The sequence below is a fragment of the Bufo gargarizans genome, chromosome 1, assembly GCF_014858855.1.
Source record: "Bufo gargarizans isolate SCDJY-AF-19 chromosome 1, ASM1485885v1, whole genome shotgun sequence".
Lineage (NCBI taxonomy): Eukaryota > Metazoa > Chordata > Amphibia > Anura > Bufonidae > Bufo > Bufo gargarizans.
In genome coordinates this window covers 107,778,359-107,801,607 of record NC_058080.1, presented here as the reverse complement: position 1 = coordinate 107,801,607, position 23,249 = coordinate 107,778,359, and the positions used below count along the sequence as shown (strand labels likewise).

The 23,249-nt window shown below is 44.5% G+C and overlaps 1 protein-coding gene across 1 annotated transcript; it reads right to left on the bottom strand.

Annotated features, from left to right (window-relative positions):
* Nucleotides 1-465: 465 nt before the first annotated feature.
* On the bottom strand, nucleotides 466-21,429 carry SAP30 (Sin3A associated protein 30). The gene is made up of 4 exons (XM_044286834.1): nucleotides 21,102-21,429; nucleotides 10,748-10,873; nucleotides 6,239-6,337; nucleotides 466-3,883 (listed from the first exon to the last, which is right to left on the bottom strand). Exons 1-4 carry the CDS (start codon nucleotides 21,336-21,338, stop codon nucleotides 3,761-3,763), a joined length of 585 nt encoding a protein of 194 aa, XP_044142769.1. The 5' UTR covers nucleotides 21,339-21,429; the 3' UTR covers nucleotides 466-3,760.
* Between the last annotated feature and the right edge of the window lie 1,820 nt (nucleotides 21,430-23,249).

Genomic DNA, 23,249 nt, shown 5'->3' with positions numbered 1-23,249 from the left:
CTTATAACCATGTTATAAGGGAAAATAATAATGATCGGGTCTCCATCCAGATCGTCTCCTAGCAACCGTGCGTGAAAATCGCACCGCATCCGCACTTGCTTGCGGATGCTTGCGATTTTCACGCAATCCCATTCATTTCTATGGGGCCTGCGTTATGTGAAAAACGCACGATATAGAGCATTCTGCAATTTTCACGCAACGCATAAGTGATGCGTGAAAATCACCGCTCATGTGAACAGCCCCATAGAAATGAATGGGTCGGGATTCAGTGCGGGTGCAATGCGTTCAACTCACGCATCGCATCCGCGCGGAATACTCGCCCGTGTGAAAGGGGCCTTAAAATATTTTAAAAATCTCCTATGCGGTTTACACCGTAACATATAAATAAAGTCACCTTGTCCTCCCAAAAATAGGATCGGACTGTTCGACTATGGGCCGGACGTTCCAAAAAATGCGGAATGCATGTGGCTTTTTTTTTTTGTTTTATTTTTTTTGCATGGTATCGAGTATCGCAATACTTTTTTATGGTATCGAAACCGAATCAAAATTTGGGTATCGCAACAACCCGAACTGGTTGACCAGTTAGATCTGCGCTTGGCAGCTGAAGGCATCTGTGTTGGTCCCATGTTCATATGTTCCTGCATTACTGAGAAAAATGTTTTAATATATGCAAATGAGCCTCTAGGAGCAATGGAGGGGTAGGGTGCGTTACCATTACTAGGGACGAGTGAATCGACTTTGGATGAAACATCCGAAGTCGATTCGCATAAAAATTAGTTCCAATACTGTATGGAGCAGGAGCTCCGTACAGTATTAGAATGTATTGGCTCCGATGAGCCAAAGTTATTGCTTCGTAAAGTCTTGCAAGACTTTGGGTAATAACTTCATAAATTTATTTGTACTGCAAAAAAAACATTTCCCGAACTCTGTTTCAGTTCCAACTTTGGCTTTGGAGCAAATACATTCTAATGATGTAAGGAGCTCCTGCTCCATACAGTACTGGAACGAATTTTTATGCAAATAGACTTCGGATGTTTCATCCAAAGTCGATTCGCTCATCCCTAACCATTACTCTAAAAGTCTCAGCTCTCTCTTCAACTGCCACACCCTCTCCACTTGATTGATGGGGCCTGTCATTGTCAAAGTGCAGGGGGCGTGGCAGTTGCATAGAAAGCGGAGCCTCTGGGGCCGGTCAATCTAGTGGTAGGAGGGGGCTTCTTCCCCTGGGGAGGGTTGCCCTGTTGATGAGACAAATCAATTTATTAGAATCAGTTTGCTCATCTCTATTACTAAGCATGTTACAAAAACTATAATGGTTTTTGCTTCATCATTTTATTTATTTTTTTAGGAAAAATGGGGGCATTTACGAAGATTTTGATGTCAGTTTTTGGCATTAAAATGTTGCATGAACCCATTTTTGCAACTTTTTTTTAAGTGCTGAGCCCCCACTTAGGTTGACTTTAGGAGAAGTCAGGGCCAGGCGTTATGACGTTTACACTGCCTGACCCTGTGTAAGTGGAAAGGGCATGACCGAGAGAGCAGAGCCTCTAGCCCCGTTGTCCCTAGACGATCATTCGCATATATTAAAAACATCATTTTTCTCAGCAATGTGGGCACATAGGAACATGGGATCAATATCACTGGTAAAATGAAATAATATTGAATGAATTATATTTAATGAATAATATCCTTATATATTTTGTAGTGATACAAACAATGAAACCCATCATTGATTATATAAAACATTTACAAAAATAAGAAGACATATATATATTGGACATGTACAAATATGAAAATTCTCAGTATCAATAACAGCAAGGGAATATTCATCGGGAGCACTTAATTTATATTTTTATTAAAGCCATCACAATATTATACATTCAGGGTGATCCAGAGACTTAAGTCACCAACATCAACCAGTACATGCCAACAACATTTATAGGACTAAAATCCCCAGAAAAGTGCAACTTCTAAAGGCTATATATAATAGGAGGGGTCTGTGCAACCTATAGCATTACCACATGCTATATGACAAACATAACTCTAAACTATTGAAAGCTCATTTAGTTGTGACTTGTTGAACACAGTTATTAGACCAGTCTCTCCTCAGTAGCAAATACTTCAATGTCAATCTGCAGAAATAAATTAAATGTATAGAATTCAGAATTAGACATTTTTTAGGAATTTTTGCACCTTAAAGTGCAGCCACACTGGGTAATAAAGCAATAGCAGGCATTGTGGTGGCGCTTTATAAAATATATTAAAGGGATGCTATATAAAAAGGAGTTAAAGTCTGCGTTGACATTTGCAGGCATGTTTGTATTCTTCTAATTTTGCTCAAAATGAGAAAGTAAGCAACTTTTTAAAGTGATGTTAAAGGGGTATTCCAGTTATAGAACGTTACCCCCTACCCACAGCGCAGAACTGCCATCTCTGACATTCTGTCCATTTCAGGGGGGCTCTATGGGGTATGAGGCACCAGTTCTCGTGGGGGTCCCAGCGGTAGGACCCCCACCAATCTGATAGTTATCCCCTAATCTGTGGATAGGGGATAACTTTCAATAACCAGCATTACTCTTTAAGGCCCTATTAGGCCAAACGATTTTTGGGGCAATTATCATGAGCATGCTCGTCCCCAATAACTGGCCTGTATGATCACTTCCTTCTGGGATTCATGTCCCCACCGTTCCCTTGGTTGATGGACTTATGTATTTTTTTTAACCGTATTAACCATGCAACTATGATCACGCTCGTTTCTTGGCTGATTAGCGCCTTTCAGCGAAATGCACTGATCTGTGCAATAAGGCCGGTGCAAATGAGTGCCAATGGATGTGTTTATCATCCATCAGCCCTTGTCCTGCCCAAATACTAAGTAGTCTAATAGGGTCCTTAGTTAAAAACCTTCCATCTATTCAGAGCGATGTGTCTCCAGACTACAAAGTCTGTGTAGGCTATACCTGCAGTCATACGCCCTGCTATCTGTTCCTACTGTCTGTTAACCTATCAAACATATGACGGATTGGGAACTTCAAGTGGCCTTGAAAAAAAAAAAAAAGTGGCCCCATGTTCTTAAGCGGGACTAAATTGATAGAAGACTGGGCAACATAAGTAGAAGGGGCCAACAGAAGTAGATAGGGCCTGCAATACCATTGTGCAGCACAAAGTACCGCACCAGCAGAACCAGATACCACAGTGCAGCACAAAATACTGCCGCCCTTAAATGTATCACTGTCCTGAGGATGGTAATACAGTTGAGTTTGCGGCCATTGAGCTTCAGATCGTTTTGTACCAGACCTGCGGCCATGAGGAGAGCTTGGGCATCGGCCCACCTGGAAATTTCCCTGTAGGGTCTATGGCCAATCCGCCCCTGTATGGCACATAGAGGACAGATAGAAGTATGAATGCAGGATCAGACGACACAGGGTTTAGATTCTGTTACATGGAGACGTATAGGTCAGAATAGAAGCTGTTGACACAAACCTAGAAGACTTTTTGCAAAGCCGCTTCGTTTTTCATTTTAGATGCAATTTTGAACATAAAGAATTGGCAACCATGCCCTACATTTCTTTAAGGAACAGAGCAAATAAAGTATTATAGATTCTGAGTTATTGCTGCGTCAAGTGACAATTTTGTCAGACTAGTCAATGCCATGCACAACGTAAATATCCCACTGAACTTTATTTACAAGTGTCCTTCTTTTCTGAGGCTTGTAGAGATCTCCAACTGCTGCCAATGTCCAGAAACCACAAATGCGTGTTGCCTAATGGAGTCCTCCGTCAGACTTATGATCCATTTTGTTTTTTTCATTCTTGACTGAGCAGATGAAATATGTAAGTGTGTCCTTCTCATTCACTGGAAGAGTTCGGAAATGACCACCAATGATCTAAAGAAGATAAAGTCATCAGTCATTTACATTACATTGCTGGAGGAATGTGTCACAGCTAGATGCATTTAGCTAATAAAAAAAAAATAATATATATATATATATATATATACTGTATATATAATAATATGGTTATGTTACCCAGTCTTGCATGCAAAAAAAAATAATTAACGCACGTCTACGCACTGAAAAGTCATGTATTTAATCATAAGCCGAAAACCTTATAAAAAGGGAGACTTCATACAGTCAAGGCTTTGTTCACATCTCATCTGATCCTTCTGTAAGACGTCCACGATGGAAGTATTGCCACTGGTTAGCCATCTATGAGTGTGGCTGGTGCCGTGTCCTCACTTCCAAGATCAGAGATTCTGGCAGTTTAACCCTTTAAACACAGCAGTCAATTCTAACCGTTCCATTTGAGTGGTGAAAGAGAATGAGGGAACTCCCTCTCTCTCCCTATTAGCACCCCTCTACTATGTGATCATGGGGTTTCGAGGGGCTGCCATGAAAGCCAAGGGACAAATAATGGTCCCTAGGCTGACTTGTATAGATGTCTATTAGGCCCTGCCTTTGGCCTGACCGAATAGTCATTATGACAACAAAGAAAAAACACGGCACTGATAGTATAGCAAGACTCAATAGTAGGTCATACAATATCAGTGCCCACCTTGGGTGGTTGTGCAAAGTAGGCACAGCACTATGAAGAGCATATAACCATAAGTGGCTGTTGCATAACAATGAATCCTTCGTGCCAGTGGAGATGGGAGTGGATACTGATCAGCAAATGGTACAAGTTGACTTGGTGAGTAGGATCACACTGCTAAGAAGGCAGGAGACTTGATGAAGTAGTATTACTTTATTGGGACAACGCGTTTCGGGGGCAGAACACTCCCTTTGTCAGGTCTAATACACAATAACACTATACAATCACTGCACCGCCTGACTACCTTCTAAGCAGCGTGATTCTACTCACCGAGTCAACTTATTCCACTTGCCAAGTCAATTTTACTGTAAATGACATAATATACTGCATTTCACAAGTATTGAATTGCAGTGTACTGTATGCGTAACTAGCAGATCAAAAGTTCAACTACCCCACTAGGAAAGTGTAACTCATTCTTTTTTTTATTTTTGTATAGGGGGCAGTGATACTGGACTATTTTTGTAATATACTTTAATTACAAAAATCATACATTTCTATAAATAAAATAGCTCTAAAGTGGTCTCTTTTGAGCATTAGCGGTGCTCTTCTATTTACGTAACACAGTCAGTGTAAGGCTACTTTCACACTCGCATTTCACACTTCAGGGCTCTCACAAGCTGTCCAAAATGGATCAATTTTGCCTTAATGTATTCTGAATGGATACGGATCCTCTCAGAATGTATAAGATCAGTCTCCATTCCGCTTTGGAGGGAGACACCAAAACGCTGCTTGCAGCATTTTGGGGTCAGTCTGATGAAACAGAGCCAAACGGATCCGTCCTGGCACACAATGTAAGTCAATGGGGAGAGATCCGTTTTCTCTGACACAATCTGGCACAATAGAAAACAGATACGGCTCAAACAGGGTCCACTTTAGATCTATTTTTCTAATAGAAATGTAAGATTTCAGTAATTAAAGTATATTATAAAAATAGTCAGTATCACTGCGCGATACATTACAAAACTAAATAAATAAAATAAAAATAAAAAATCACAATGACACTTTGAAAGCAATTTATGTGTAAAAAAAAAAAATAGTTTATCCTGTACTGTGATCATCATAAAAAATGCCAGAATTGCAGTTTTTTTATTCATTCCACCTTCCAGAAAACGTAATAAAAAGTGATCAAAATGTTGTATGTGTCCCAAATTGGCAACGATGAATGAAAACTAGAATTCATCCCGCCCTCACACAGCTAAGTGAATAGAAAAATAACAATATTACGGTTTGAATGAGGTAACAAAAAAATAAAGAGTTTTTATTGTGCAGAAAAAAAACCTGATATAAATATGGTACTGGCCCCATAATAAAGTCATCGTGTAAATCATTGCAAATGCCATTAAATGAAAACCCCAAAACAGTGGTGAAAACACTGTTGTAAATCTTCATGTCACCAGAAAAAAAAAAAAAGTTTTACAATACATTAGATGCATCACAAAATGTTATCTTTAAAAAAATAAAAAATAAATACACCTTGTCCTTTAAAAAACATGTCCTCATATGGCTATATAGACAGAAGGATAATGTTATGGTTTCTGAAATGTGGAGATGAACAGGCAGCATTGTCAGGGAGTTAAAAGTGCTCAAAATAGTTTAAATGAATCTTAATAATAAAAAAATATTAAAATTACGGTATCCACAATGCTGCTTACTTCAACAAGCTGTGCTTTATTCAAACCAGGCCTTGCTTGAAGTTTGAAATGTCTCTTATATCTTCTCAACGTGTTTACTTGCAACTGGAATAGGTCCACCTAGAAAAGAGGAAAATAACAGAAAAACATTAGGAAAATGAAGGTTATTGCAAGGACTGTTTTTATCACTTACAATGTTATCTTGAAAGTTAAGGCTGGAAGTGGCCTTCAAAACAGCGCACAGGAAATTTGCTTCCTTTACCCTAGACACTTGTACAAAAACATTTTGTTTTTTTCTTAATATGTATCTGAGCTTTAGAAAAAAACAACCGAAAATCAGCCCAGACCTTGGAATTACGTTTTTCAGGTCTCTGTTAAAGGGGTTTTCAGAGACTTTTCTACTGATGATCTATCCTCTGGGTAGGTCTTTAGTATCTGATCAGTGGGACCCCCGCCGTTCAGCTGTTTGAGAAGGCACCGGCCCTCACAGTAGCCCCCCCCTGCCTTCTCTCAGCTCACCAAGCACAGCGCCGTCCATTAGATAGAGGCTGCGCCCAGGCCATCAGTCCGATCAACCTCACGTCATATGGCCTAGGCAAAGCTGTGAAAAGGCGCAATGGTAAGCGCCTATGCCTCCTCAAACAGCGAATCGGTCGGGTCCCCACCAGATACTGATGGCCTATCCTATCCGAACGTGCATGTATAAGGGGGAGTTGAGAAACATAACTTCTGATTGTTCAATCTTCAGCTTTCGAATGTGTACGGCCAGCGTTAGATAAAACTTGTATCCCTTTCAATCACCCCATTACACATGCTTGCGTGTGCATGTGTTCTCAATACGGAGAAGAAAATAATCCTCACCACAGCTTATCTGTTTTGAGAACAAAGGATCGGGCATATTGAAATCCAGCATGTCCAGTCCTTCTATCCCCCCAACATCTGTCTTCAGCGGAGAGTCGAGATATCCCCACCTGTTGAAATCAGCGAGTTTGGCTGCCATTTTTTTAATATATGTGGCTACTTTCAGTTTGAGGAGGATTAAGTTTGATCAGCGAAAAATAAGAACATGATATATTTTTTTCCTACACTGCGTCTATAGCTGTATTCACACCACAACGTAGCTACATGGACTTTACTTGGTGTGTAACACTAAAAACGTTGTTCCCATGAAATAATTAACTTCTGAAGAAAATCATGAAGCTTTTTACATGCTTTTGTCCTGGGTACATTTCAGCATAAATCTAGCCACATACACAGAGCTTTTCTGCGATTGGGAAATCTCCATTACCTCAACATTCATTTCCAAACACATACAGGTGAAACTCGAAAAAATATCGGGCAAAAGTCCATTTATTTCAGTAATGCAAATTAAAAGCTTAAAATTAGAATTTTGTGATAATGTTCAATATTCTAGGCTCAAAGTGTCACCCTCTAGTCAGCTAATTAATCCATACCCCCTGAGCAAAGGGTACCTGAGATTGTGACTTTGGGGTTTCATAAACTGTAATCCATAATGATCCAAATTATAACAAATAAAGGCTTGAAATATATCTCACTTTGCATGTAATGAACTTTGCACAATATTCTTATTTTTCAAGTTTCACCTGTAGAAGAAGAATTTATCAAGACCTGCACTTTACCCATTTTTATTCAAAAAGTCACAAAATAGGGTTCTGCAATAATCTGAGGCGTATTTCCACAAACATTTTGTGACATTTCGCATTTTTACATCACTCACTCAAGTTTTTAAAAGTAGGTGGTAGAGGTGCAATGGCTGCGAGCCTCTCTAGCATCGCGGGTGACGCTAGGGACTAGGGAGGCTCATCCCCGTCACAGCCTGCTATCGAACACACACACACCTGTCACCGGATGTTTTGATCCGCGAGACAAGGAGATGCAGCGGCGGCCGTGTGGGGATCAGGAGTGACGCAGGTGCCGGGGCAAGTATAATCTTTATGAGGTGCCCAGGTATTGTGGGGTCATTGTAGAGGTCGGATAACCCCTTTAAAGAAAAGGGAACCTGTCACCTCCCTGACATGCCTGTTTTAGTAACTACTTGCATTCCCCATGTAATAACAATTCTGGGGCATCTTTGTTATGACTCCATATTGTGCCATTCCTTTATTATTCCTACTAGAAGTTAAAGAGATATTCCCACTGGGGACATTGATGGCATAGGGCTAGGATATACCATCAATATCAGATAAGCAGAGGTCCAACCCCTGGGGACTGCTACAGATCAGCAGCTTCAAAAAAAGGGCAAAGCAGCCACCCATGCGCAGATACCCTCTATTCATTGCTATTAGAGTTCCAAAAATAGCCAAGCGAGGGCTCTGCCATTTCAGGAAGTCCCATTGCGGTGAATGAAGCGGTGGCTGCGCTTTCACGGCTTGTTCTCCATTCACTGCTATGGTAATTCCTATAATAGCCAAGCATGCTCACTCAGCTATTTTTGGAAGCCCCATAGCATTAAAAGAAAAGCAGGCTGCCCATGCATGGTGTGCTCTCCTACCGATATGCAGTCAGCGTCCCTGATGGGAATACTCCTTTAATGAATGAATTTCTGGCAATCTTCAATAAAGGTCACACTGGGTGTTACCATTTGGTTGTGTGTCCCTGCAGAGTCTGCTACTGGCAGCACTGATTGGATAGTACCAGACTATGCAGGGACACATTCCCAACTGGCAACACCAAGATGAACCCTTATTGCAGACTGCTGGAAATTCTGTCATAAACTTCTAGTAAGAAAAAGGGTACTTTCACATTAGCGGCAAGGGACTACGGCAGGCTGTTCAGGCGGGTGAACAGTCTATCGGATCCGTCCTTCCGCTAGTTCACGTGTGCTCCTGGACTGCCGCTCCATCCCTATCGACTATAATTGAGGCAGGGGTGGAGTTCCGGTGGAGGCACAGCAGCGCACGGCGAGAGGCCACCGTACTAAAAGTACTGCATGCAGTACTTTTAGTCCGGCTGCCCCTCGCCATGAGCTGCCGTGCCGCCGGAATTCTACCCCCGCCCCCATTATAGTCAATGGGGACGGAGCGGCAGTCCGAGGGCACACGTGAACTAGCGGCAGGACGGATCTGAGTCCCCTGCTGCTAGTGTGAAACTAGCTTAACGGAGAAATGGCACATCACAGACTGATAAGAATAGATGCTCCAGAACAGTTTTTGCTTGGGGAATGCAAGTACAAAACAGACAGGTCCTCTTTAACCCCTTAGTGACCATCAATACGCCTTTTTATGGTAGTCGCTAAGGGGTGAAAAATTTCCAATAAAAAAACAGAACAAAATGCTTTTTTCCCCCATTGAAAAAAAAAAAAAACACTTTGCAAAAATAAAATCTCCATGTTTGGTATCGCCGCATCTGTAACGACCCGCTCTACACAAATATCATGTAAATGATCCCGTAAAAAAAATTAAAAAGAATTTATGTGTTATATATCCCAAAACGATACCAATAAAATCTACAAGTTGCAAAAAATAAAATAAAAAATAAAGCCCTCAGATCCATAGAAAGAAAAGTAAAAAAGTTATAGATCTTAGGATGAGACGATGCAAAATATTTTTCTTTTTTGCTAAAGTAAAAAAACTATATGTATTTGGGATCGCTGTAATCGCACTGACCGAGAGAATAAAGCTATCATGTTCATTTTTTTATGCTGAAAAACTCAGTAACGTCAAAAGTGCAGTATTGTTATTTTTTTTTTCCAGCCCCCTCCCAGGAGGAGTTATTAAAAGTTAAATCAGTAAGTTATGTGTATCCTAAAATAGCACCATTAAAAACTCCAACTTGTCCCATAGGCCCCCATACGGCTACATACAAGCCTCCATACCGAAAAAATAAATAGCTATAGCTCTTGGAAGGCAATGACGGAAGAAAAAAAAATTATTGCTTGGTCAGCAAGGCCCAAAACAGACTGGTCGCTAAGGGATTAAAGATGCACCAAACGTATCAAACGTTTGATTAATTTTGGTACAAATTACAGCAACGCAGACAATTGCAAAACCGGCTTTGAAAATCCCGCTCATGATAAACCTCCCCATAGAGATATGACATTGTAGATAAAAAGGAGATTGGAGGACTGCCATCAAATGTTGCGATTCCCACTGTTCCCAATACACTGATAAAAGAAGGAACAGATTTCCAGTAATCAGGCGGTTGCGTTCTCGGTAGGCCTGCGGCCAGCTGATGGCTGTGTGCTAACAATGGATGTCTTCTCTGGACTTCTCTTTGTACAAGCAGTGCCTCAGAAGTCACACTATCAAATACTGTCTTCATAAGCCTCTCCTTACAAGACAGACATTTTCATCTCAGTCCCAGAGTCTTAAACTAAAGACAGACAAAGCCCATTCTTCACAGTCGAAGAAATTAAGGCCATGGGGCAGCGTCATTAAATCTTGCTCTACACACTGCAGAGAAAAGAGACACCACTCTTTCATCTTCTCAGGAACAATGGACAGACTGGCAGCTAATAAAGAGGAGCTGCGTCTGGTACCTTAATAAAAACACATTTAACAGAACGTATACCTCTGGGGTATCGGCATCGTGAACCGGGGAGTCCGCATCGTCATCATCACTACCCTTTCTTTTCCGTCTGTTTCTCACGCTCTGAATTAAGTTCTTGTGGAAGTCACAAATATAAAGGTGTCTTGCCTAAGGAAAGGAACAGAAAATGTATAAGAAAGATGCAACAAAATGAAAAAACAACTTTCAGTAAAAATCATCATAAAGGTTTAGATTTTTTTTTACTAGGCAGGGTTCATATTAAGCTTTTAATAGGATAACGTTTCTCTGTGAGGAGTATAATCCTCCTGCCCTCACTGGAAGCCGTTATCAAAGTAAAACCTGCCACTACAGCATGTAACACCCACAAACTTAAACATGTTTTATTGGGATTTTATGTGATTGACCAACACAAAGTAGCAAGTATGTGTGAAGTGACAAGAAAATTTCACATAAATAAAAAATCTGGGAAGTGTGGCCGTCATTTGTATTCTGCAGACATTCCCTCGACCCACCCCCCACCCAGTGTCAAAACTTTGTAGGAACACCGTTTAATGCAATTAGAGCTGCAAGTCTTCTGGTGGTATGTCTCTACCAGCTGTGCACATCTAGAGGCTGAAATTTTTGCCCATTCTTCTTTGCAAAATAGCTGAAGCCAAGTCAAATTGGATGGAGAGCATCTGTGAACAGCAATTTTCAAGTCTTGCCACAGATTCTCAATGGGATTTAGGTCTGGAATTTGACCTGGTCATTCTAACACATGAATACACTTTGATCTAAACTATTCCATTGTAGATATGGCTGTATGTTTAGGTCCTGCTGGAAGTTGAAACTTGGCCCCAGTCTAAAGTCTTTTGCAATCTCTACCAGGTTTTCCTACAGGATTGCCATCTATCTTCCCATCAACTCTGAACAGCTTCTCTGTCCCTGCTGATAAGAAACCCTACAGAACGATGCTGGCACCACCATGTTTCACAGTGGGGATGGTGTGTTCATAGTGATGTGCAATGGTAGTTTTCCCACACATAGCGTTTTGCATTTAGGCCAAAAAGTTCAACTTTGGCCTCATCTGACCAGAGTACCTTCTTCCATGTGTTTGCCGTGTCCCCTACATCGCTTGTAGCAAACGACTAATTGGACATATTTAGGTTTGCTTCCAAAAATAGCCTTCTTCTTGCCACTCTTCCATTAAGGTCAGATGTATGGAGTACATGACTAATAGTTGTCCTGTGGACAGATTCTCCCACCTGAGCTATGGATCTCTGCAGCTCCTCCAGAGTGACCATGGGCCTTGTGGCTGCTTCTCTAATTAATGCTCTTGGTAGGTTTGCAGTTTTGCCATACTCCTTCCATTTTTGGAATTTTTTATATAACCTAATCTGCTTTAACCTTCTCCACAACTTTATCCCTGACCTGTCTGGTGTGTTCCTTGGTTTTAATGATGCTGTTTGATAATTAATGTTCACTAACAAACCTCTAAGGCTTTCGCAGAATGGCTGTAGTTATACTGAGAAAAAATATTAACTGGACTCTATTTACTAATTAGGTGAATTCTGAAGGGAATTTGTCACACTGGATTTTATTTAGGGGCATCAGAATACCGGGGCCTGAATGCACGCCACACTTTTCAGATTTTTATTTATTAAAAATTTTGAAAACCACGTATCATTTTCTTTTCACTTATTACATACAAGCTACTTTGTGTTGGCCTATCACATAAAATACTTTTAGGTTTGTTGGTGTAACAAGAAAAAAATATGGAAAAGTGCAAGGGGCATGAATACTATTTCAAGGCACTGTACAACTGAATCTTATACAGTTCCATGTTTTCCATTGACTCCCATGGTGTTTACGTTTTTGAGGGATGTTTTTTGCATTAAAAAGTGTATGCTGATGTACACCTATATGTATTCTAAAAATACACTCTTTTGGCTTATACATCAAGTCCGTAAGGGTCTATTGATACATTCGGCGTATTGAAGAAGCCTAGTCGGTATGATGACACCAGTATGGCGAAAATCCATTTAGCAGTTTCAAGGAAAACAAGAGTTTTCTTCTATGTGTAAATTGGGGCTTCAGTACACCGAGGGGTAGGCCCTAACAAAATGGACAAGAATGTTCTAGATTTTGCGGAATGGCCACATGGATGTGGACAGCACACTGGTGAAATCTGTGTGCTGTCTGCAGTTCTTGCGGAACCATACAAATCAATGGGTCCGTGTGCGATCCGCAAAACTGTAGTCAACAGCAAGAAGAGGCTTTAAAGGGGTTGTGCACTAATTTCTGAACTGTCAGACTAGCAGGGCCCACAAGGGTGAGCATAGTTACCCGATACCCAACAAAACTAACAGAGCGCCCAGAAGCTTCCTAGTGCAGAACTGTTAATAACACCGATGGCTGGCAATGTAATTGCGCTTATCAGAACTTATTGTGCTACTTCTAACTAGGCACAAGGAGGGCATACAGTCAAATATCTGTGCCGCAACCCGATATAGAGGAGTGAAAATGAAATAAGAAAAAAAACGGTCTACTGGGGCGTTGGACACTAAAACTAATTTACTGTACATAAATCTTATAAAAAAACAAAACAATACAAACAGACACGCAGAGTGCGACACGTTTTGGAGGTGGTCTGCTTCCTTCCTCAGGTCAAATACGGATATCATTGCCATTTTATAGCAATGCCCCAGAAGTGAAAAGCAAGTGCAAAGTGCATATATCTCAACACTAAATATGGTTCATTCTATGACCTCTGCACTTACTTTTCACTTCCAGGGCATTGCTATAAATTGACAATGATATCAATATATAGTTTTTTTGATTCATTTATCATCTCTCTTGCGCCGGAAACGCGGCGTTAAAAAGTTGCAAGTGCGACTTTAAAAAAAAAAATTGTAGCATTTATCAGTTTTAAGCTGTCACTTTCCCTAAATGGGACATGGCCAGCCGCCCCGACAAATTTATTTTTATTTACGGCAGCTCTGAGCTGTCGTAAATTTTTTGTATAGGTGCAAGGACTGCGGGCAGATGCACCTCATTTATAAGGCCTGCACCTCATCATGAATATTGTGCATTGTCCGACAGTGCAGGGGATATCGAGACTGGCGCAGAAAACGTCCACAGTTTCCGCTGCTTGTCTCAAGTCCTTCCATGTAAACTTCTGGTTTCGCCCCACTGCAACCAGTCACTGGCCGCAGCAGTGATCTGCTTGCCCCCTTTGTGTCACGTGATGATTTGACGTGCAAGGGGGGCACTGGCATCAAACAGGATGAAAGAATCTGAGATAAAAACAGCAGAGACTGTTGAGCAAAGAGCCGGGACAGAGTGCCGGATATCAGGTAAGTATGATCTCCAACCAGGGTCCCGCCAGTCTGAGACGTCTTGAAATGTGTGCACAACCCCTTTAATGCATATGCTACGATGTATACGTTAAAAAGATGCCTTTGATGGGCACCTTGAAGTGGCATCTGCTACGCACAGGGTCCTATTGTAAAGAACTAACGTATTTAGCGTATTTTTTGTGCTATAAGACACTTTTTTCCTTTCAAAGTGTGTGGGGGCAAAGGTTGGTGCGTCTTATGGAGTGAATACTAATTAGAGTTTCCCTTAGACCCCTTTCACACGAACGTGTGCGCTGCGTGGCCGTATTGCAGACCACAATACACGGGCGCCGTTCCGTTGGCATTCCGCATCACGGATGCGCACCCATTCACAAATCCGGAGATGCGGAATGGTGGGGAACGAAACCCTACGGACGCACTACGGAGTGTTTTCATCCCGTACTTCCATTCCGCAAAAAGATAGAACATGTCCTATCTTTTTGCGGAACAGGCGGATCGCGGACACATTAAAGTGAATGAGTCCGCCATCCGCTGCCCCATGGTTGGTGTTCGTGCATGGCCACGGGACGCACACATTCATGTGCAAGAGGCCTTATAGAAGCACTCATTAGTACAGGAGGACCAGGAAGCGGTAAATACATCACTCCCTGAGCTCTGTATTCACCGCTTCCTGGTCTCCTGCAGGGCTCTGCATGCTGTGCTGTGACCTGTGCAGAGCGTAAGGACTTCGGCGGGCTCTGTGACCTCATGCTGTGCGATGCCGGGTCACAGCACAGTGTGGAGAGAAGACCAGGAAGAGTGTTGGAGAGGTAGGTTGATTTTTTTTTCTGTTCTGAACTGAGGTCATATACATTGGGGTCTCATCTGGGTTCTGAAACAATCTGATCTGAGGTCTGATTGGAAGTCTTATTAAAATTGGGGCTCTAATCTGAGGTCTAATAAAAAAAAAAAAAATACAAAAAAATAAATAAATCTTATTTTCTTCCTTTAAAACCTCGTTGAGTTTCTGATGGGGAGGTGTTGGAGATCTGCATGAACTCTGCATCCAAACCTTATCATGAAGATTTTGTGCAGAAATGATCCTAAGGCTCCATTCACACGTACGCAATTTCGTTCCACATTTTGCCGAACGGAATTGCGGACCCATTCATTTCTATGGGGCAGCACGATGTGCTGCCCGGATCCCGAGTTGCGGACCCACACTTCCGTTCTCGAAAAAAATAGAACATGTCCTACTCTTGTCCGCAATTGCGTGTAACGGATGTGTGAATGGACCCTTAGGCCCGTTTCACACGGGCGAGTTTTCCGTGCGGGTGCGGTGAACGTATTGCACCCGCACTGAATCCTGACCCATTCATTTCTATGGGGCTGTGCACATGAGCGGTGATTTTCACGCATCAGTTGTGCGTTGAGTGAAAATCGCAGCATGCTCTATATTGTCTGATTTTCACGCGACGCAGGCCCCATAGAAGTGAATGGGAAGCGTGAAAATCGCATAGCATTCGCAAGCAAGTACGGATGCGGTGCGATTTTCACGCACGGTTGCTAGGAGACGATCGGGATGGAGACCCGATCATTATTATTTTCCCTTATAACATGGTTATAAGGGAAAATAATAGCATTCTGAATACAGAATGCATAGTAAAACAGCGCTAGAGGGGTTAAAAAAAAAATAATAATAATTTAACTCACCTTAGTCCACTTGATCGCGAAGCCGGCATCTCCTTGTGTCTCCTCTGCTGCTGAACAGGACCTGGGGTGAGCTGCTGCATTAAATAGAAGTTAAGGACCTTTGATGACGTCACTCCGGTCATCACATGGTACGTCACATGATCTTTTACCATGGTGATTCACCATGGAAAAAGACCATGTGATGACTGGAGTGACGTCATCAAAGGTCCTTAACCGGTATTTAATGCAGCAGCTCACCCCAGGTCCTGTTCAGCAGAGGAGACACAAGGAGGTGCCGGCTTCGCGATCAAGTGGACTAAGGTGAGTTAAATTATTTTTAATTATTAGTTTTGTCAACATAAATTGACAAACTGTGGATTAAAAAATCTGCACTGTGCAAGTCAGTTCACAGATGGAAATAATCCGCAGTGCCTACAGGATAGGGCGAAAACGTCACTGACTTTATTGCCACCGCATCATGCTGCAGATTTGACGCTCAAAACTCTGCGTGGCAAATCTGTACGTAAGAGAAGTGAAAACTGTGCGTGACATGCTTTTAGCCTTATTCACAGACTGGCAGGATGCGGGACACCTAATGGACCGACTAACCGATTCAATTACTTTTATACAGACTATTTTTACCTGAGATTATATAGCGCTCCACGCTGCTATTTTTTATCCATTTACTGTTCACCGGGGACTTATCTTGGCTACATATTTCATTATCTTATTTTGATGATTACGTTTTTAAACTCTAACTTTATTCGTTTTTTTACATTTTTGTTTCATTTTCATATTTTATATAATTTTTATTGTATATGTACTGTTTATGCAATATCATGTTATTCATCTATTAACCTCCCTGACGGTATTCCCGAGTGTGACTCTGGGTTAATTTTCGCTGCCAGGAGTGGCAACCCCGAGTCACGCTCGGGGTAACATTGCAGAGTCGCTTCACCTTCTGCCGGCGATGTCCTCCGCTGAGAGCGCTGGTGTTCTGCCAGATCTCTATACCTTGCGAAAAGTCTATACCAGAAGCGACGCGGCTTTACAGGAATCAGCTGGAGGAGGGTGTGCGCTGCGCGAGCGCACATCCACTGGCTTAGAAAAGAATCGTTGCAGCGCCGAGATAGAAGTATTTTGTGCACCGCGCGTGCGCACTTAGCGGTATAGAGATTTTGCAGCGCACAATGTTGCATCAGATCTCCCTACCCCTGAGTGCACCCACGCGCACACAAATCATAAGTTGCACTTCATCTTGATTTGATCTGATAATTTGTGTGCGTGTGTGCACTCAGGGGTAGGGAGATCTGATGCAACATTATGTGCTGCAAAATCTCTATACCCCTAAGTGCGCACGCGTGGTGCACGAAGTACTTCTATCTTGGCGCTGCAACGATTTATTTTCTTGCGCAGCGCCTCGCACACCCTACTCCAGCTGATTCCTGTTCGGCAGCGTCACTTCCGGTATAGACTTTTCGCAAGGTATAGAGATCTGGCAGAACACCAGACGGCATTTGACTTCCTGGTTCCGTTTCCTGCGAGCAGCAGCTGCGCATGGGAGCGGAACTAGGCGGGAAATTCAAATAAATATAAACATAAAAAGTGACAAACACACATAAAAGAGGTTATACAGTGTAATCTGAGAGGATTACACTGTATAACCTCAGATCTGACATTTGATGACTGTACAGTGCCCCTTGCCTGCCATTTTATTGTCATTTGTGCCCATAAAATATTTATGCAAAAAATTGTACCATTTTTGGTACAAAATTCCTGACATAATCATACCGCCAGGGAGGTTAAGACATTCGGTCTGGTGGAAGGCGACATTAATTAGGTTTTATATATTTGTGTCCATTTGGCGCCAGATAGCCGAGTGCCCCCAATCTCCTTTTTACACTAGGATTTTCATAACCCTTCTCATATAAAATCTGTATTTTACCAATCATGATCACACAAGTGCTGGACTCAAACAGAATGATGCCAGGCCTCCCAGCACACAGCTGGGGCTATATTTTACTACGTAGCACTTTGCTCTCCATTATGCTGTGGAAATGTCCAGGCCTTCCTATGTAAATAGTACCGTACACAAGACGTAGCATGCATGCTGGCTGTAGAAGAGACCAGAGAGACCGGGTGCCGCCAGAAGCAGAACTTCAAGAGCCCATTTATGTCTACCTATGTATCACAAAGGATCTAACAGGTACCGGAGACCTCCACAAAATGTTCTGGAGACCCAATAAACAGGCTGTTGGCAGTGTCCACGACAACTGACAGGCCTGCCCACAAAAGTATAAAAAATAGGTTTTTTGCTGGTGCTTTTCTGCACTTTTGTGTTTTAGTGGTATTTTACCCCCCCAAATAAAAATGCCAGCTCCAGATGTTAGGTGATATTTGTTCATGAGGTGCCTTTTCAAAAACGCCACATACTGTAACTCTTGGCATTTTATCAAGGGTTATACCCATCTCCTACGTTGGGGGCATATCGCTAGGATCTGCTCTCTATTCCCCTCTACGAGTGATTAGTCCATAGAAGTGAATAGAGAGGAAATCACACAAGGATTTGCCGACACTCCGCAATTTTTGAAAAGGGACGGTGGCCGCGCTTGCGCCCTCATTCACTTTGGACGGCCTGTTCTGGAGATAGGAGTGGGTTGCAGAGGTGGAACCTGCACCTATCCAACATCAGTGATATGCCACCTAGGTCCGAGATGGAAATACCCCTTTAAATTATGACCAGGGAGATAAAGACCATGGAAATGCCAGGGGTGATAAATGATCCAAATAGTTTGCAAAAAAAATATGCCATAAGCACATGGCAAAGACCACAGGTAGCCCAAGAATTCATGTAAGGACCCCAATAGGGCATCATCTTTATGAGACAACCCCTTACTGGCCAGAGACAAAGCAAAAAAGTGTATATAAGCAGAAAACCAGTCCAAGAAGGTGACATTAGAGCGTCCATAACTCCATACCATGGAGAACTTCACACCACAGGCCCTCATACTATGCACAATACTGCACCCCCTGAACTAACATTTAGGGCTACTTATGTTGGCACTTTTTTTTTTTTTTTTTTTTTGCAAGACCCCTGATAACTCCGTTTTGAAGCAGAAGCCAGGTTCCTGACCCATGAAGGGTGCCTTCACACGGGGCAGATCCGTTATAGAATGTTCCACAGACTGCAGGACGGTACCACTCAGGTGCAGGGAGTCACGTGCGCGGGCTGCACACGGCGGAGACAAAGCACGTCCCAGCTCCCACACCGGACTACAAGTCCCAGAATGCTGAGCGGCGGGAGACACGTGGGCTCCAGTAGTCAGCGGAGCGCTGTCACTGACACCGGGGGCAGAGATTTGTCAGTAATCCCGCCGCACACACTGCAGCCCGGCCGGACATGGCTGCTCCCAGGGAACAATAGACTGCATTCACCTGAGGAGCGGCGACAGCCACGTCACAGCCCAGCACAGTGCCCTCCAGTCACCGGAACTAAAGCAGCGTCCAGCATGCCGCCTGCCCACTGCTCCTCAGCATGCCGCCTACATACTGCCCCTCCAGCATGTTACCTGCCCACTGCTCCATCCAGCATGCCGCCTGCCCACTGCTCCTCAGCATGCCGCCTGCCCACTGCTCCATCCAGCATGCCGCCTGCCAGTGCCCACTGCTCCATCCAGCATGCCGCCTGCCCACTGCTCCATCCAGCATGCCGCCTGCCCACTGCTCCAGCTCCTCCCGCCACAAAGAACACAGAGCGCCATGTAAGATGGGCACTCTGTCACATAAGTGCACTGGCATCTGCCCCACACACATGGCACACTCCTGCACCCACAGCAGTCACATGAGGTTCCCAGCGAGGAAGCAGCAGTAACTGTGCAATGTCTGGAGGAAGCCTGACCTGTGACCATACAGCACATGAGGCTACATGTATAGTGTGTGTCACCAAGTGTTTATATGTATACTTATACAGTGTCTGTTTCCATAAGTGTATGCATGTAAGTGCCCCCCTGTGTGTATAACGGTAGTCCCCCTCAAATGTGTATATACAGGTAGTGAGGTAGTATCCCCTCCCCATGTGTGTATACAGGTAGTGTGTCCCCCCCCCTGTGTGTATACAGGTAGCCCCCCCCCCTGTGTGTATACAGGTAGTGCCCCCCATGCGTATATACAGGTAGTGTCCCCTCCCCCTGTGTATATACAGGTAGTGTCCCCTCCCCCTGTGTATATACAGGTAGTGTCCCCTCCCCATGTGTATATACATGTAGTGTCCCCCCCATGTGTATATACAGGTAGTGTCCCCCCCCCCATGTGTATATACAGGTAGTGTCCCCCCCCCCATGTGTATATACAGGTAGTGTCCCCCCCCCATGTGTATATACAGGTAGTGTCCCCCCCCATGTGTATATACAGGTAGTGCCCCCCCATGTGTATATACAGGTAGTGTCCCCCCCATGTGTATATACAGGTAGTGTCCCCCCCATGTGTATATGACAGGTAGTGCCCCCCCCCCCCATGTGTATATGACAGGTAGTGCCCCCCCCCCCCCCATGTGTATATACAGGTAGTGTCCCTTCCCCATGTATATATACAGGTAGTGTCCCGTCCCCCCCATGTGTATATACAGGTAGTGTCCCCCCCATGTGTATATGACAGGTAGTGCCCCCCCCCCCCATGTGTATATGACAGGTAGTGCCCCCATGTGTATATACAGGTAGTGTCCCCCCCATGTGTATATGACAGGTAGTGCCCCCCCATGTGTATATGACAGGTAGTGCCCCCCCCCCCATGTGTATATACAGGTAGTGTCCCCTCCCCATGTATATATACAGGTAGTGTCCCCTCCCCATTTGTATATACAGGTATTGCCCCCATGTGTGTATACAGGTAGTGCCCCCCCATGAGTCTATACAGGCAGTGCCTCCATGAGTGTATACAGGTAGTGTGTCCCCCATGTGTATATACAGGTAGTGTCCCCTCCCATGTGTATATACAGGTAGTGCCCCCATGAGTGTATACATGTAGTGCCCCCCCATGTGTGTATACAGGTAGTGCCCCCCCCCCCCATGTGTGTATACATGCAGTGCCCCCATCCCATGTGTGTATACCTGCAGTGTCCCCTCCCATGTGTGTATACATGCAGTGTGCCTACATGTGCGGTGTGAGCACTCCCATCATCCATACAGTGCGGATGTTGTTTGTTGTTGTTCCTCCCTTCTCCCGGCCTCATGTCTCGGCTGCAGGGAAATGGAAGCGGCACTAATCCCAAACTCCCCGGCAGCACCGCTCTGCCACCCAGCGCCAGCCTGGGCACCGGGCACACAATGGCCAGCAGCCATGCCAGGCACACGTCCAGCAGCAGCGCTTACTGTTTTGTCCAGGTCGATCTTGACTTTCTTCTGGGAGATGCTCTTCTGGATCCTCTTGCTGAAGCTGGCATTGCCCGCAGGCCGGGTGCACCTCTCGCCTTCCTCCCGCAGACAGCACAGCTGCCCGTTCAGGGGACCCAGAGCCAGCGGCGGGACCGGGGGGGCAGCTGCGGCCGTAGGGGAGGTCACCTCCCCGCCGCTGTCCAGGGTTAAGTCCTCGGAGGGGAAGCCGTTCATGGCAGCTCTGCGGCACCGCACACTATGTGCCCGGCATGTGTTTATAGTGTCTGGGCTTCAGTGCATTACATTCACGGCAAGGTTACACAGGCCCCGCCCTCTCTGCCCACAAGCCCCTCCCACCGTCACACCTCTTACAAACTGCAACAACACGGCACTCTGAATAACAAACTTGTACCAGGCTGACAGCTCACTGCGGGCACAGGCTGGATGGCACCTGCACGAAGAGTGGCACACCACTGGGGTGGTCGGCTTTTGTCCTCCTTGGAAAATATACGAAGGGTTTTTTCCGCATAAAATGTGATATTACCGTAATGTTCTTTCTGCTGTCTCTGCGGATGTTGAGGCAGATCAGGGCATGCCTTCTCACAGCTGCCCCATGGGGGCAGGATTCTGGGGAATAGACCCTGGTGCTCAGAAAGCACAGCGCCTCTCCTGGCCAGGTCGTGAATTGTTCTTCCACAACAACTGGATGAAAGTGGGGGGGGGGGGGGGGGGGGGGGGCTGAAGGGGATGTCATCAAGGGCGGACTGGGAATTTGTGTATAGAGCTGAGGACATGGGTTGCTAGATGGCCGCTAGCACATCCACAATACTCAGGCCCCATAGCTCTGTGTGCTTTTATTGTGTAAAAAAAAAAACGATTTGATACATATACAAATTAACCTGCGATGAGTCCTGTTCTGGAGATGTGTCAGGGACAGGACTCATCTCAGGTTAATTTGCATATGTATCAAATCTGGTTTTCCATATCATCACCACGACGGCCATACAAGGAGATTGACCCCTGACCTCTGTAGGGGCAGGAAGCAGAGAAAGGTTTAAATGCTCTCCTCCCACCACCAAACACCAGTGTTTCCTGTCCCTACAGAGGACAGGGGCGGAGAAAGGTCTCCGCAGGCAGCCGCCATGGAGATGAAGGTCCAGAAGTGGGAGTCGCGTACCTGCTTTAGCGGGCCCCCCTCCTGTCAGCCCGCGGTCCCGTACCAACGCCGGACAGGGAGGGGAAGGGAGAGACTCTCCTCCGGTTTCATCTGGGGCCTGCTCCCGGTGCACGGAATGCCCGCTGGTTCATTGAAACCATGCCGGCTTGTGCGCCCAGCGCCGGGCGGCGCTATATAAATTCGTCACTTCCGGGTAGCCGGACGTTTCCGGAAGTGACGCGGACGGAGGGGGCCGGTTTCAGGAGGCGGGAGAATTCAAATAGATTCTCCTACCGCAGCGTCCTGCGGTGAGTACATTCCTTATTCTGGGCTGTATTTCAGGATGTCTGCATCGGATCATACCGAGGCCTCTACTCTACCGTCCGTAAGTTCCCCATAGGGGAGAGTTTTTCTTCCTCTCTCACCAGGGCTTATTATTAATGAGGGTTTCTCTTGGCTTTTCCAGACTGCAAAAGATCCTCTGAGAAAACCCAAGAAGTCATTAAAGTGTGTTTCTTGCCTCAAACGACTTCCTGATGACTACCCTAAGAAACTATGCAGGGATTGCATTGCTAAAGTTGTCCGGGAGGAACAACCGTCCCTCATGGACGAGATTAGGTCCATGATGCAGGAAGAGATTAAGTCTTCTTTTGCGACTTTTTCCTCTTTTCAAAGAGAGAAACCTGTGGAGCGGCCCTGTCCTGTGGTCTCAGAGCCCCCCGCTAAACACCACAAATCGGACGATGATGTCTCATCCGACTCTGAGGTTTATGGGGGTTCAGCTTCCTCCTCTAAACATATGGAGGATGAAGACAAGCTCTCTGAGCGGGATTTTTCTGAAAACAGAAGGAAATTTTATTTCTCCTCTGAGGATATGCCCGAGCTCTTAAAAGCCGTCAGAGCTACTATGGGAGTAGAGGAGGTGCCCTCTACGCCATCAGTACAGGATGAAATGTTTGGAGGCCTCAGGGTAAAGAAATCCAGAGTCT